General features: G+C 46.2%; 2 protein-coding genes across 2 annotated transcripts in view; one reads left to right on the top strand and one right to left on the bottom strand.

The window, feature by feature from the left end:
* Window positions 1–12,518, bottom strand: part of smim7 (small integral membrane protein 7) — a 303,536-nt gene that overhangs the window by 29,533 nt on the left and 261,485 nt on the right. The gene's annotated exons all lie outside the window — the stretch shown is intronic.
* On the top strand, window positions 6,338–11,294 carry LOC130100890 (uncharacterized). Its single transcript, XM_056266541.1, has 2 exons — window positions 6,338–6,558; window positions 7,237–11,294. Exon 2 carries the CDS (start codon window positions 7,494–7,496, stop codon window positions 11,292–11,294), a length of 3,801 nt encoding a protein of 1,266 aa, XP_056122516.1. The 5' UTR covers window positions 6,338–6,558; window positions 7,237–7,493.

Here is a 12,518-nt window from a genome sequence, read left to right as displayed (position 1 = left end):
TAAACCAGGACTCTGTTTCTAATCAGGAAATGCTATGGGCCACTCTGTTTCTAATCAGGAAATGCTATGGGCCTCCATCAAAGGGTTTTTAAGGAACAATGCTATCTCCTTTTCGGCTAAGCTTAAAAAAATTATCTTGAACAAATATCAATGTTAGAGAGAAGATGTGGAGAATTGGAAAAGGAATTAAGCAATCAATTTTCCAATGGTACACAACAAAAATTAAGTGTAGAGAGGGTCGCACTTAATGATCTGTTGTGAAGAAGAGCAGAGTATTTAATGCACATTACAAAACATAAATATTACATAGATGGAAGTGTAATAGTGAGTACAGGCCATTTGTGTTTGTACATTTCTTTGTAATATAGTGTGATGTTAATTTTCCAATACTTTTAAATATGGTTACATATTTAAATGGCAGCCTCAGACTGTGTATTGATTACAGGGTGGCAGCCTCAGACTGTGTATTGATTACAGGGACCTGAATCGGAAGACAGTACCTGACCGACAGCCGATTCCTGCAATGGCAATGGCCAACGTCTTTTCCCAGCATGATATGGATGTTGGTTGCGCTAGTCATGTGAAACATCATATTAATCTCCATGACAACACCCCCTTCAAGCACCGAGCAAGACCAATTCATCCTCAGGATATAGAAGCAGTTCGCAAACATCTGAGAGAACTTCTAGATGCCGGTGTTATTAGAGAATCTGAGTCACCATTCTCGTCACCTATAGTTGTTGTCAAGAAGAAAAATGGAGATATTCGATTATGTATTGACTACTGCAAGCTCAATTTGCAGACTGTAAAAGATGCTTATGCATTGCCAAACTTGGAGGAATCGTTTTCGGCACTCACTGGATCCAAGTGGTTTTCGGTGCTAGACCTCAAATCGGGTTATTACCAAATTGCAATGAATGAAGCGGATAAACCAAAAACAGCCTTTGTCACACCTCTAGGATTCTGGGAATTTAATAGGATGCCTCAGGGGGTAACTAATGCACCTTCAACCTTTCAAAGGTTGATGGAAAAGTGTATGGGTGATCTCCATTTGGAAGAGGTCCTTGTGTTTTTGGATGATCTGATCATTTTTTCCAACACGATTGAGGAGCACGAGAGCCGTTTGCTTAGAGTGCTGAGTCGTTTACGGGAGTATGGATTGAAACTGTCACCTGAAAAGTGTAAATTCTTTCAGACATCAGTCAAATATCTAGGACACATTGTTTCTGAAAATGGTGTTGAGACCGACCCAGAGAAGGTATCTGCACTAAAATCCTGGCCAGTTCCCACTAATCTCAAGACCTTAAGATCCTTCCTGGGATTCGCAGGCTATTACCGCCGTTTCATTAAGGGGTATTCAGCCATTGCAAAGCCTCTCAACGACCTGACCCGTGGCTATTCTTCCACAAGAAAGAACTTAAAAACCTCTGACTTAAAGGTCCCTCAGTTTGACTCAAACCAATTGTTCGGTTCTCGGTGGAGTCCTCAGTGTCAACTTGCTTTTACTATCTTGATTGAGAAACTTACTAGTGCACCCGTCCTTGGGTTCGCTGATCCTAAGCTCCCTTACATTCTGCATACGGATGCGAGCGCAGTTGGGCTGGGTGCAGCGCTTTATCAAGAACAAGACTCAAAGCTTAGGGCTATTGCTTTTGCATGCCGAGGACTCTCATCAAGTGAAAGTCATTATCCAGCTCATAAACTTGAGTTTTTAGCATTAAAGTGGAGCGTGACAGAAAAATTTCAGGATTATCTGTACGGTGCCAATTTTACTGCGGTTACCGACAGTAATCCTCTTACTTACATCCTGACATCAGCCAAGCTGGATGCAACTAGCCATCGGTGGTTGGCTGCGCTCTCCACGTTTTCTTTCAAGTTGCAATATAGAGCTGGACGACAGAATCTGGATGCGGATGCACTTTCCCGCCGACCACAGGAATACTCGCCCTGCGGCGAATCCGATCAAGAACTCCTCAATCAGTTCACCAGACAACATCTTTCCGATCCTGGCGATCCCTCAATTCCATCTGAGGTTGTCAATGCCATTTGCCAGAGTTGCCTCATCAGAGCGGAAGCAGCACGCCCTTGGATCGAGTCCCTGTCCATCATGGCAGATGTTCTTTCTGAGAATTATGTAGAAGATCCTGGGCTGCCTGTGGTTCCGACTCTGTCTCATCTTGAGCTCCGGGACAAACAGAGGGTTGACCCAAATCTCCGGGAAGTCATACACCAGTTGGAGACAGGTGAGAAAGTTTCTCCTACTGCCAGGGAGAGGCTGCCTGAGATCTCCTTGCTGTTGAGGGAGCTCAACAAGCTTAAACTGGTCGAAGGCATTCTTTATAGAACACGACAGGACAATGAACAGACTTCATATCAACTTGTTCTGCCTGAAGAACTCCGTTCCACTGTTCTGCAGAGTCTCCATGATGATATGGGTCATATGGGGATAGAGCGTACGTTAGATCTCGCTCGCACTCGCTTATATTGGCCTAAGATGTCTGCTGATGTAGAGCACAAGATAAAGACTTGTGGACGGTGCGTTCGTCGCAAAGCTCTTCCTGAGAGAGCCGCTCCTCTCATCAGTATTCGCACTTCCAGACCACTTGAACTTATCTGCATGGATTTTCTCAGCCTTGAGCCAGACACCAGCAACACCAAAGACATCCTCGTGTTAACAGACCACTTCACCAAATTCGCCTTAGCTTTTCCAACCCCAAATCAGAAGGCTAGGACAGTGGCCAAATGTCTGTGGGACAACTTTATAGTCTATTATGGGATACCAGAACGACTGCATACAGACCAAGGGCGGGACTTTGAGTCCAAACTGATCAAGGAATTATGTGAAGTGGCTGGAATTAAGAAGTGTCGGACTACACCATACCATCCGCGAGGAAATCCGGTAGAAAGATTCAACCGCACTCTGCTCAACATGTTGGGGACTCTGGGCGCAAACCAGAAAACGAAATGGAAAGACTTCGTCAAACCCTTGGTACATGCTTACAATTGTACAAGGAATGAGACTACAGGATATGCACCATACGAATTGATGTTTGGACGTTCTCCTCGTCTTCCGGTCGACCTGGCTTTTGGTTTACCGCTGAGTGGGAAAAAACACCAACCTCATTCACAGTATGTCCAAAATCTGAAGTCCCGGTTGAAAGAAAGCTACGATATTGCCTCGAAGAACGCCGCCAAAGCATCTGAAAAGAACAAGGTCCGCTTTGATCAAAGAGTCATCCCTTCCAAGTTGGAGCCTGGGGACCGAGTGCTTGTGCACAGTGTTCGATTGAGAGGTAAACACAAGCTTAGTGATAAGTGGGAGTAGGACATCTACGTTGTGGTGGATCAAGCTGGAGACCTACCAGTCTATACAGTGAAGCCAGAGCGTTGTGATAGTCCTAAACGTACTCTTCATAGAGATCTTTTATTACCGTGTGGTTTTCTCCCTGCTGTTGAAGAGCCGTCCATTGAGGCCAGTCTAGTCTCAAGGCCAAGAACGCGGCAGCAGTGTGAGATTCCTCCTGACTCTGAGGTCTCTGAAGAGGAAGACTCTTCACCTGAACCAACAGTTCTCGGTCTGGACTCAGATCCAATGAAGTTCACTGTGGAGAAGTTTTACAAAAGAGCTTCACCTCCAAGTGTTGCCAATGACAATATTTCTCCATCCATGACATCTGTGAGTGAACCAGCCGTTGTTGATCTAGGGTCAGAGAGTGAGCACTTACCTGAAGAAGAGACGTTACCTGTAACCCCTGATCACTTACCTGAAGCTGAAGAATCTGTAGCACCTATCGAAACTGACTTACCTGAACATCTACTAGAGTCTGAACTCGAGGAAGAAGAGTCTGTAGAGCTATCTGTGGAAAGAAACTTATCTTACTACTCACCTTATTCTGTCAGTCCCGAATTTGTCACAATTCCACTCACTGAAGACGCTGAAGAGTCTGTCGATCCTGAGACATCAGTCTCTAGTGTCTCTGAGCCCTTAAACTTTGATTTAACTCTTGATTCGGTAGAACCAGAACCCGTTCCAAGACGTTCTGTGCGTCAACGATTACCACCTAAAAGGTTGCAATACAGTTTGCTTGGTAATCCTCTGATATCTGTGGTTCAAACTCTTTTACACAATATATCAGACGCCTTAAATCCTGCGCCTACCACTAGTTCAGTTATTCATGTAGTTTAACATGCAACGGGACGTGCATGGGTTTAAGGGGGGAGGGTGTAACCCAGGTTAAAATCTGATAATCCTTTCAATGTATATTACAATATTATATATTATATAATATAATGTATATATATTTAATGTATTTGCGCGGAGTACGTGTGTGCCCGTGACCTAACGTAACCCCGGTCATGTGACTACTTGGCCAATCGCGTCTGAGAGCACGAGTGTTTAATCAGGCCGTAGCGTCTTCCTCATTCAGAGGTGTGGGGAAGTCGATCGACGGCTGTGGACAGGTTTGTGTTTTACAAACTTTTCACTCTTGTGATTGATTCATGCTTTCAAGTTAAGCATATTATTGTAACTCTTTAGAACAACTTACTGGCTGTAGGGAATCCGTCGCCGCCATCAGGTTATGTTTAAAGAGGAACTGGTGAGTAATCTGAATGAATGAGCTGTATGTTGGATGCTAATTGGTGGCACTGAACATTGATATTAGCATTGCCTGCTTTAAACTAATGTTTTGATTCATTGTATGTCGTTGTGAAGTCTGTTATTTTTATTTGGTTTACAAATGGATTTTTTTACTTTGTATTTAGTATGTTTATAGGCACTATGGTAATTAGGGTATAGTAATTTGTTTGAAGTTTGTGCCGGTAATGCAACTTCAATATTGTTTTTTGGTTGTGTTGATTTAATATTGCATTTAATGTTTATTATTTGTAGGTTGTACATTTATTGATTATTTTGTAAGGATCTAGATTTGGGTACACATGAGAATGGTATTTGAGTGTGGATTTAGCTAAAATGTAATGCAAACCTAGTTCCAATTCAGCTCTATTATTTACTGGTCCTGTTGTGTGCTATAGGCCAGGTTCTCTTACGAGAGTATCTCTCGTACTGCGTAATAGCTTAAGCTCGGGGAAAACCTCTTTTCCACGAGATATTGAAGCCAAAAATTATCCTTAATTTTTTATTAATGTAAAACGCTTTGCAGCAGCAAGCAGACACAGGCGATACAGCTCGCGCGCCTATTGGCTGCTCTTGCGGCAAATGCAGCAGCCTATCGAGAGAGACTCTGCATGACGTAATGACCAATGGGGGCAACTCGCGCCCATATCGTCACGTCCCGCCAGAAAGGGCGTGGTCTCACTCTATAAATATGCTCGTTAGGCTGGTACAAGCTGATTTTCATCTCTTCAGCGAAGCACACGCATCGCTGGATCCGGAGTGAAAAGCCACGCCGTCGAAGCAAGCTTTTCAGCGGGACGAGCTCTGGAGTCGCTGGCCTCGCCGCCTTCAACTGCCGTACCTGCTGCGCTTTCCGGCGTTCTATATCCTTTTATATCACTTTGTATCCTTACTCTGCTGAGAGTGTTTGCTCGCTTACTTGACGCGACTCACACTTCTCATCACAAAAGAGCTGCGTCTTTTTAAAGATGCCATCCTGTGGCTCGTGCCGCGCCCCACTCAGCGACGGGGACCGTCACGTCATCTGTGTGTCCTGCCTGGGTGAGGATCACGCGGCCATCGCGCTCGCTGACGGCGGATGCCCTCATTGCGAGCTTTTGCCTATGGTGACTCTGAGGACTCGCCTGGCATCATTCTCCGAGCCTTCACCACAGCCCGCCGTGGTGCCGCGCCGCAAGAAGCGCCGCGCCCAGCGCGCTCCCGAGCTCTCTCCAGCCCGCCAAAGCTCGCCGGTTCGCCCGCCAGCTTCGCTCGAGTCGCTCACTGACAGACAACGGCCGCCGCCTGCCGCCGCGTCCGTCCACAAGTTCGACGAACCCACCGAGGCGTGTTCTCTTCTGGCATCTGATAGCGAGGATTGGGCGAGCTCCGTGGACCTCCCCTCCGCTAGCGTTTCCCGCCAAACCACTGGTAAGAGAGCCGGCATTGAGACTGAGCTGATGCGTCTGCTCTCTCAGGCCGTGGAAAGCATCGGCCTCGACTGGGAGGCGCCCGCGCAACCGCCGCGCGAGTCGTCAGGGAAACGGGCCAGCATCAAGACCGCGAGCCCTAAAACCGCGGCTAGCTTTCTTTACGTTATAAGAAATCTACCCCGCCCCCCATGGGCGTGCGTCACCGGCAAATGAGAAAAGAGTGTGTTTTAGTCCCCGCCGAGGCCGGACTATTCTCCATTTCTCAAACATTTCTCAGCTCCTAGTGTGCTGACAAACTGCCTGGGAGCTCCTCCTCCCCTTCAATCAGTGGTGAACCAGGTGGAACAAATCTTCCAGGCAATCTGGGCGTGCTAGTAACTGGCTCTGTTGTTGTCTTTAAACCGCAGTGGAAGAAGCATTGATAGCACCACAAAATCAAGGAAACTTTATCTTTGTTATCAAAGTGATTGTGCAAGACCAAGCCCTCCACAAAACTGTGAAGGACAGCCGGTAAGCGCCATATTGGCCATGGTTGGCTAGATTGACTTAAGCAGTGAAGTGCTAATGATGCTCTGGGAAAACACAGACTCTAACTCTTGTTGACTTTGATGGGTCTTATTGCAGTGGTATTTATTACTTCAAATGTTGTTTGGTTTTATCAAACAAGTGGGGTATAGAGGAAAGTAAGAAAGCCAAATTCATTGTTTGACAAAGAATGTGATTGAAATGGTTAAAAGTAATTTAAACATTGTAGAAATCTTAATAAACCAAGTGGGGGGAAAGGGTATTTGGCTACAGATACTTGGTTAAAAGATAAGATACATTTTGAAAAGTAAAAAACTGATTTGTTTGGAATAACATATCTAGTTGTGTAGCTACAATGATACCTTATAATAATTCTTTACTAGGAAAATGCGGCTTAAAATTAATGATTAGAAAGTAAATTGAATTTTTTACTACTAAACATATTGTGTATTGCATTTGGCTAAAATGTGAATTTGGCTAAAAATGTACTGATTCTGATCATTTGATTTAAAATGATGGGTATTTATTTGGATAACATTTGTTTAAAAAATGGAAACCTTGTAACTTATAATGGCAATAATGTGTTTTAATGTGAATAGATTTGTTTATTTAATTTGGCTGTCAACTCAGATAATAACTTGTATTTTTCATCTCTCTTTTGAGGTTTTTCACCTGTTTACTGCGCACCAAAGAATGGTTAATAAAAGACAAACAACTGATCCCATGGCTGTTTATTGAGTGAAATCCAGTTAAGATCTTCATGTGGAGGGACTGTCCTTTTCAAGTGGGGAATTGCACAAGAAATAAGTCACAACTTGACAGTGAAAAACCGCTCTCAAGACTGGAGAAGGACCAGAAAAGTGAGACACGTGTCCATAGAGACAAATAAAGACGGTTCCCGCCCTGCTGTCGTGATTGAAATGGCTGATTCATTACTGTTGGAGCAGCTAAAGACCGCAAGGACATCAGCGAAGCGTCAGTTTTCCCGTCTGGCCAATAATGTGCTACGAATGCATACAATGATGTTAGAAGAGGAGCTCAGAGACATTTTTAAGAAGCTCACTGCAGAAGCTGATAAAGTCCTGGAAGCCAACAACGATGTAGAGGAGCAATGTATTGAAGAAAACTCTGATGCAGAGGAGTTGAGTGAGCAGCAAAAGAAGGACTTGGTCAAAACAGCTAATGAGTGTGAGAAGAAACTGCAAGAGCTAAAGGACCTCATACAAAAGACATTGTGGGCCAATTTCGGGGAATATGAACTGACACAAGCAATTACAACAGCAGAGTCGCAAGTAGAAAACGTGGGAGCTGTGGACCCAAGTAAAAGCCCAGATGGATATCTCTTCATGATCGAGCAACTAGAGAAACTTGTGAAGGCTGCGAAGGAAGTGCATAGGCATTGGAAGTGCTGGGTCCCCCCAGCGGAGCAACAACAGTTCCAGAGTCGTATCAAAGATCTTGAAACTATCCTGCCAAAACTCACAATAAGACAAGCTGAATTTATTGGGGCACACGTCAGAGAAGAAACCAGCAGATTAAGTACTACTTCAATCAGTCGTGTGACCACACCAGTAATTAAAGTGAAGCCAGCTGCCCTCCCAAAGTTTTCTGGTATCCGCCGAGAGTTTCACCGGTGGAAAAAGGATTGGGAAGCACTCCAGATGCAGGGAGAACCTACTGGATCCAAAGAGATTAAAAAGTACCAACTTCTCGACAGTGTGGATGAGAAGACAATACGAGACCTCCGCCTTACAACTTACACAACTGCTGAGGAGGTTTTCCGGGTTTTGGAGAACCGTTTTGGAAATAAGACAACTATAGCCCTTGAGATAGTAGAAGAGCTCCAAAAACTCCAAGCAGTTAAAGGTAATCAGCCTAGGAGGATTGTTGAGCTCATCCAATCTGTAGAAAAAGCCCTGGTCGATCTGAATGAGCTTGGCAGGACTGGTGCTATAAAAAACCCTCTTGTAACAAAAACAATAGAGAGTAAACTTCCTGATGGCCTTAAGAAGGAATGGCTTCTTCATGTAGCTGGCAAAGCTGATGAAGCTGAAGAAGACAAGCGTTTTGACTACCTCCTCAAGTTTCTTCAAGGTCAAGAAGCCATCTATGAGAAGTTGGACCAACTGAGAGAGGAGGAACCAAAGCCAAAACCTGAACCTCGACAAGCTCGAACCAGGACTTCCACCCAATTGAGCAACCAGGCTCAAGGATGTGTGGTCTGCGGAGACGGCAAGCATAAGAAGAGGATATACTTCTGCCAAAAGTTTCGCGCGCTTAAACTGTCAGAGAAAAGAGATGCTGTTAGGAAGCTGGGAGCCTGCAAAAAATGCCTGGAGATTCACAATGAAGGTGACTGTTGTAAATCAGAGTTTCTGTGCAGGAGGCCAGACTGCAGAGAACAGCGTGCTGCAGAACACCATTATTATCTGTGCCCGAGAGCTGATGCGTCCAAAGGGAATATCGTCCAGAGGTCCAACCACAACAGCAAAGTAGGAGGTGACACAAGAGAGTGTTACACCCAAGCCCAAGAAGAGTTCATCAAAAGCCTCTCACCTGAACTTGCAGGGAAGTGCCGCGATGCATTTTGTAACTCTATAGCCAGAACCTCTCTTGTATCTAACCAACCCAGTCTTCTAGCAGAGAATGGAATCGTGGAGTGGCCAGTCATCATGATGCTCTTAGAGGTCACGGCCAATGCAGGAGAAAAAGTTGGGACCTTGATCGACCTGGCATCCGATACAAATTACATAACTCATGATGCAGCTGATCGTTTGAACCTTAGAAGTGAAGCCATAACCCTTGTTGTCCACGGTGTGGGAGGAATGAAAGTTCAAGTTACCACAAAACGGTACCTCCTAAAGCTCCGGGTCCGCACAGAGCAAGGCAACTTCAGATCCCACCAACTCCTCTGCTATGGTTTGGATAGCATTGCAGATATCCACAAACATGTGACAGCCAAAAAACTCCAAAAGTTCTTTCCAGATGTCCCCCAAAATGAACTTGTGAGACCAAGACAGATACAGCTTTTGATAAGCCATAAGGAAGGGCGACTGGTCCCACAGAAAATACGCACCGTTGGGGACCTTGTACTATGGGATGGGCCATTGGGAAAGACAATTGCAGGGACACACCCTGGTTTGTTTGAAGAAGCTACAGTTACGGCACACCAGTCCAGAGCGCACTTTGCCAGGTCAATGAGAACAGCAGCATTGATGTATGAGGAACAAATTTGCGACAAACCTACCATCAAGTCTTTTTGTTCTGCTATTACCACTCGGGATTTTGTTGAGTGGTGGAGATGGGATAGCATTGGCGCCCCCTGCACCCCAAAATGCGGAGGATGTCGCTGCGGAAGTTGTCAACCTGGTGGCAAAGAGATGACTCTGGCTGAAGAAAGGGAGCTGGAAGTTGTAAAGAGTGGCCTGACTTATGTTGGTGCTGATGACCACAGTGATAGTCCACACTGGCATGCAAGATATCCATGGCTCATGGACCCATCTACATTGCCAAACAACAGAAAAGCAGTGGAGGCAACCTTCCTCAGAACAGAGAGACAGCTCGCCAAAGAACCGCAGTGGAAAAAAGCCTATGGTGCTCAAGTCCACGAAATGGTTGACCGCCGGGCTGCAAGGAAGCTGACCAAAGAGGATCTAACCAACTGGAATGGACCTGTCTGGTATATTAGTCATCTTATCGCACCCAACCCCCACTCTGTTACAACTCCGGTAAGACTTGTCTGGAACAGCAGTCAGAAGTACCAAGGCCAAAGTCTCAATGACTTTCTAATGAAAGGCCCTGATGTTCTCAACCCGATCCGGGCTGTCCTCCTAAAGTTCCGCCAAGGCTCCTTCGCCGCTCTAGGAGACGTCAGAAAAATGTACAATTCTGTGTGGCTCGAGGAGAGGGAAGTCCATCTACACCGGTTCTTGTGGCGTGATTCAGAGGGTGATGAGCTAGAACAGTACGCCATAACCAGAGTGAATATCGGGGACAAGCCAGCAGGTTGCATAGCACAACTTGCCATGAGGGAGACAGCTAACCTGCCTCAATTCAGCCACCTCACAGATGAATATCAAGTGTTACATGAGCACAGCTACGTCGATGACATCTTGACATCCCACATCTGCCGTGAAAGACTCGAAGTCATCACAAAGAATGTGGAGCTTATTCTAAAAGCAGGAGGGTTTGCACTGAAGCCTTGGGTCTTCTCAGGTCAAGGTAAAGGAGAAAGAGGAAAGGCATCGCCAAATATTGTTGTCCTGCCGAACCAGCTTAAGGAGGAAGACAACAAGGCGCTCGGTCTCGGCTACATCGTGGATGAAGACATGTTGCATGTCATGGTGAGGGTCAACTTCTCCAGGCGAAAGAAAAAGATGAGACTTGGGCAAGACTTGCTGCTAGAAGAAGTACAAGCACAGACACCAGACCCGCTGACAAGACGTGAACTGTTGAGTCAAGTTGCTGGTTTGTACGACCCAGTTGGCCTGACAACGCCAACAAAGCAAAAAGGGGCTATCTTAGTCCGAAGGGCATTCCAAGAGGCAAAACCAAAGTGCAGCATGGTCAAGGACACATGGGACCTTCCTCTGTCGGATGAGCTCCGCAAGGATGCAATTGGAATTTTTGAGGAGTACGTCCAGCTAAGCAAAGTAAGGTTCCCAAGAGCCCTTACTCCACCAAAGGCAAAAAGTCAAGAGCAAGAAGGTGCAAACAAGTAATGGCTGACCTACCTCCTGAAAGAGCCACGCCTGCAGCCCCGTTTGAGTTCACTACAGTCGACCTCTTTGGACCGTATCTTGTCAAAGATGACATCAAGAAACGGGTCTCAATGAAAGTGTGGGGTGTCGTCTTCAGCTGTATGGCCAGCAGGGCGATTCATGCAGACTTGGTCAACACAATGTCGACAGAGAGCTTCTTGATGGCTTACCAACGATTTACTGCAATAAGAGGGCACCCAAGAAAGATCTGGTCCGACCCGGGGACAAACTTTATCGGTGCTAAACCTGTTCTAAGAGAGTTGTACCAGTTCCTGGATGCTCAGAATAGAACTTCAATAGAAGAGATGTCGGCTCAAAAAGGTACCAAATGGGAGTGGACAATTCACCCTGCTGACTCACCTCACCGCAATGGGGCTGCTGAAGCCGCTGTCCGCATTCTCAAGAAGGCACTCCAGAGCCTGGGCAACAACACTGGCCTCAGCTACAGCGAGCTTCAGACAACACTACAACTTGCTGCAAACCTTGCCAACGAACGCCCAATAGACGCCAGGGTGCAGAGCCATGAAGAAAGCGTGCAGTATGTTACACCAAACACACTTCTCCTGGGCCGAGCCTCTCCAAGCGGTGAGGTCAGAACATTTGACTTTGCAAATTACCCTTACAAGAGACTCAGAGAGATGCAGAACCAGGTCAACAAGTTCTGGAGGTCTTGGAGCCAGCTTGCTGGCCCAAACTTATTTCTGAGAAGTAAATGGCACACTTTGCATCGCAATGTTGTTGTCGGAGATATTGTGTGGTTGTGCGACCAAAATGCAGTGAGGGGTCAATTCAAGCTAGGACGGGTGGTGAGCGTCAATCCAGATACTAAGGGCATTGTTCGAGACGTGAACGTCAAAGTGGTCCAAAGCTCCTGCCTTCCTGTCACAAAACCCGCACTAAACCGGCCATCGGCCAAAGTCCTGAAAGAAGCTACCCAAAGCACGGTTCTGCACAGAGATGTTCGACGCCTGGTTGTCTTGCTACCGGTTGAGGACCAAACTCGGAGCTGACCGGCAGTAAGCAGGTGCTGATTTACGATCTTTCCATCGGTTCCCGTAGGAAGATCGAGTGGGAGGTGTGCTGACAAACTGCCTGGGAGCTCCTCCTCCCCTTCAATCAGTGGTGAACCAGGTGGAACAAATCTTCCAGGCAATCTGGGCGTGCTAGTAACTGGCTCTGTTGTTG

Source organism: Rhinichthys klamathensis, unplaced genomic scaffold (assembly GCF_029890125.1).
Source record: "Rhinichthys klamathensis goyatoka isolate OS25496 unplaced genomic scaffold, OSU_Roscu_1.1 h1tg000249l_1, whole genome shotgun sequence".
NCBI lineage: Eukaryota > Metazoa > Chordata > Actinopteri > Cypriniformes > Leuciscidae > Rhinichthys > Rhinichthys klamathensis.
This window is presented reverse-complemented; position numbering and strand designations above follow the sequence as displayed.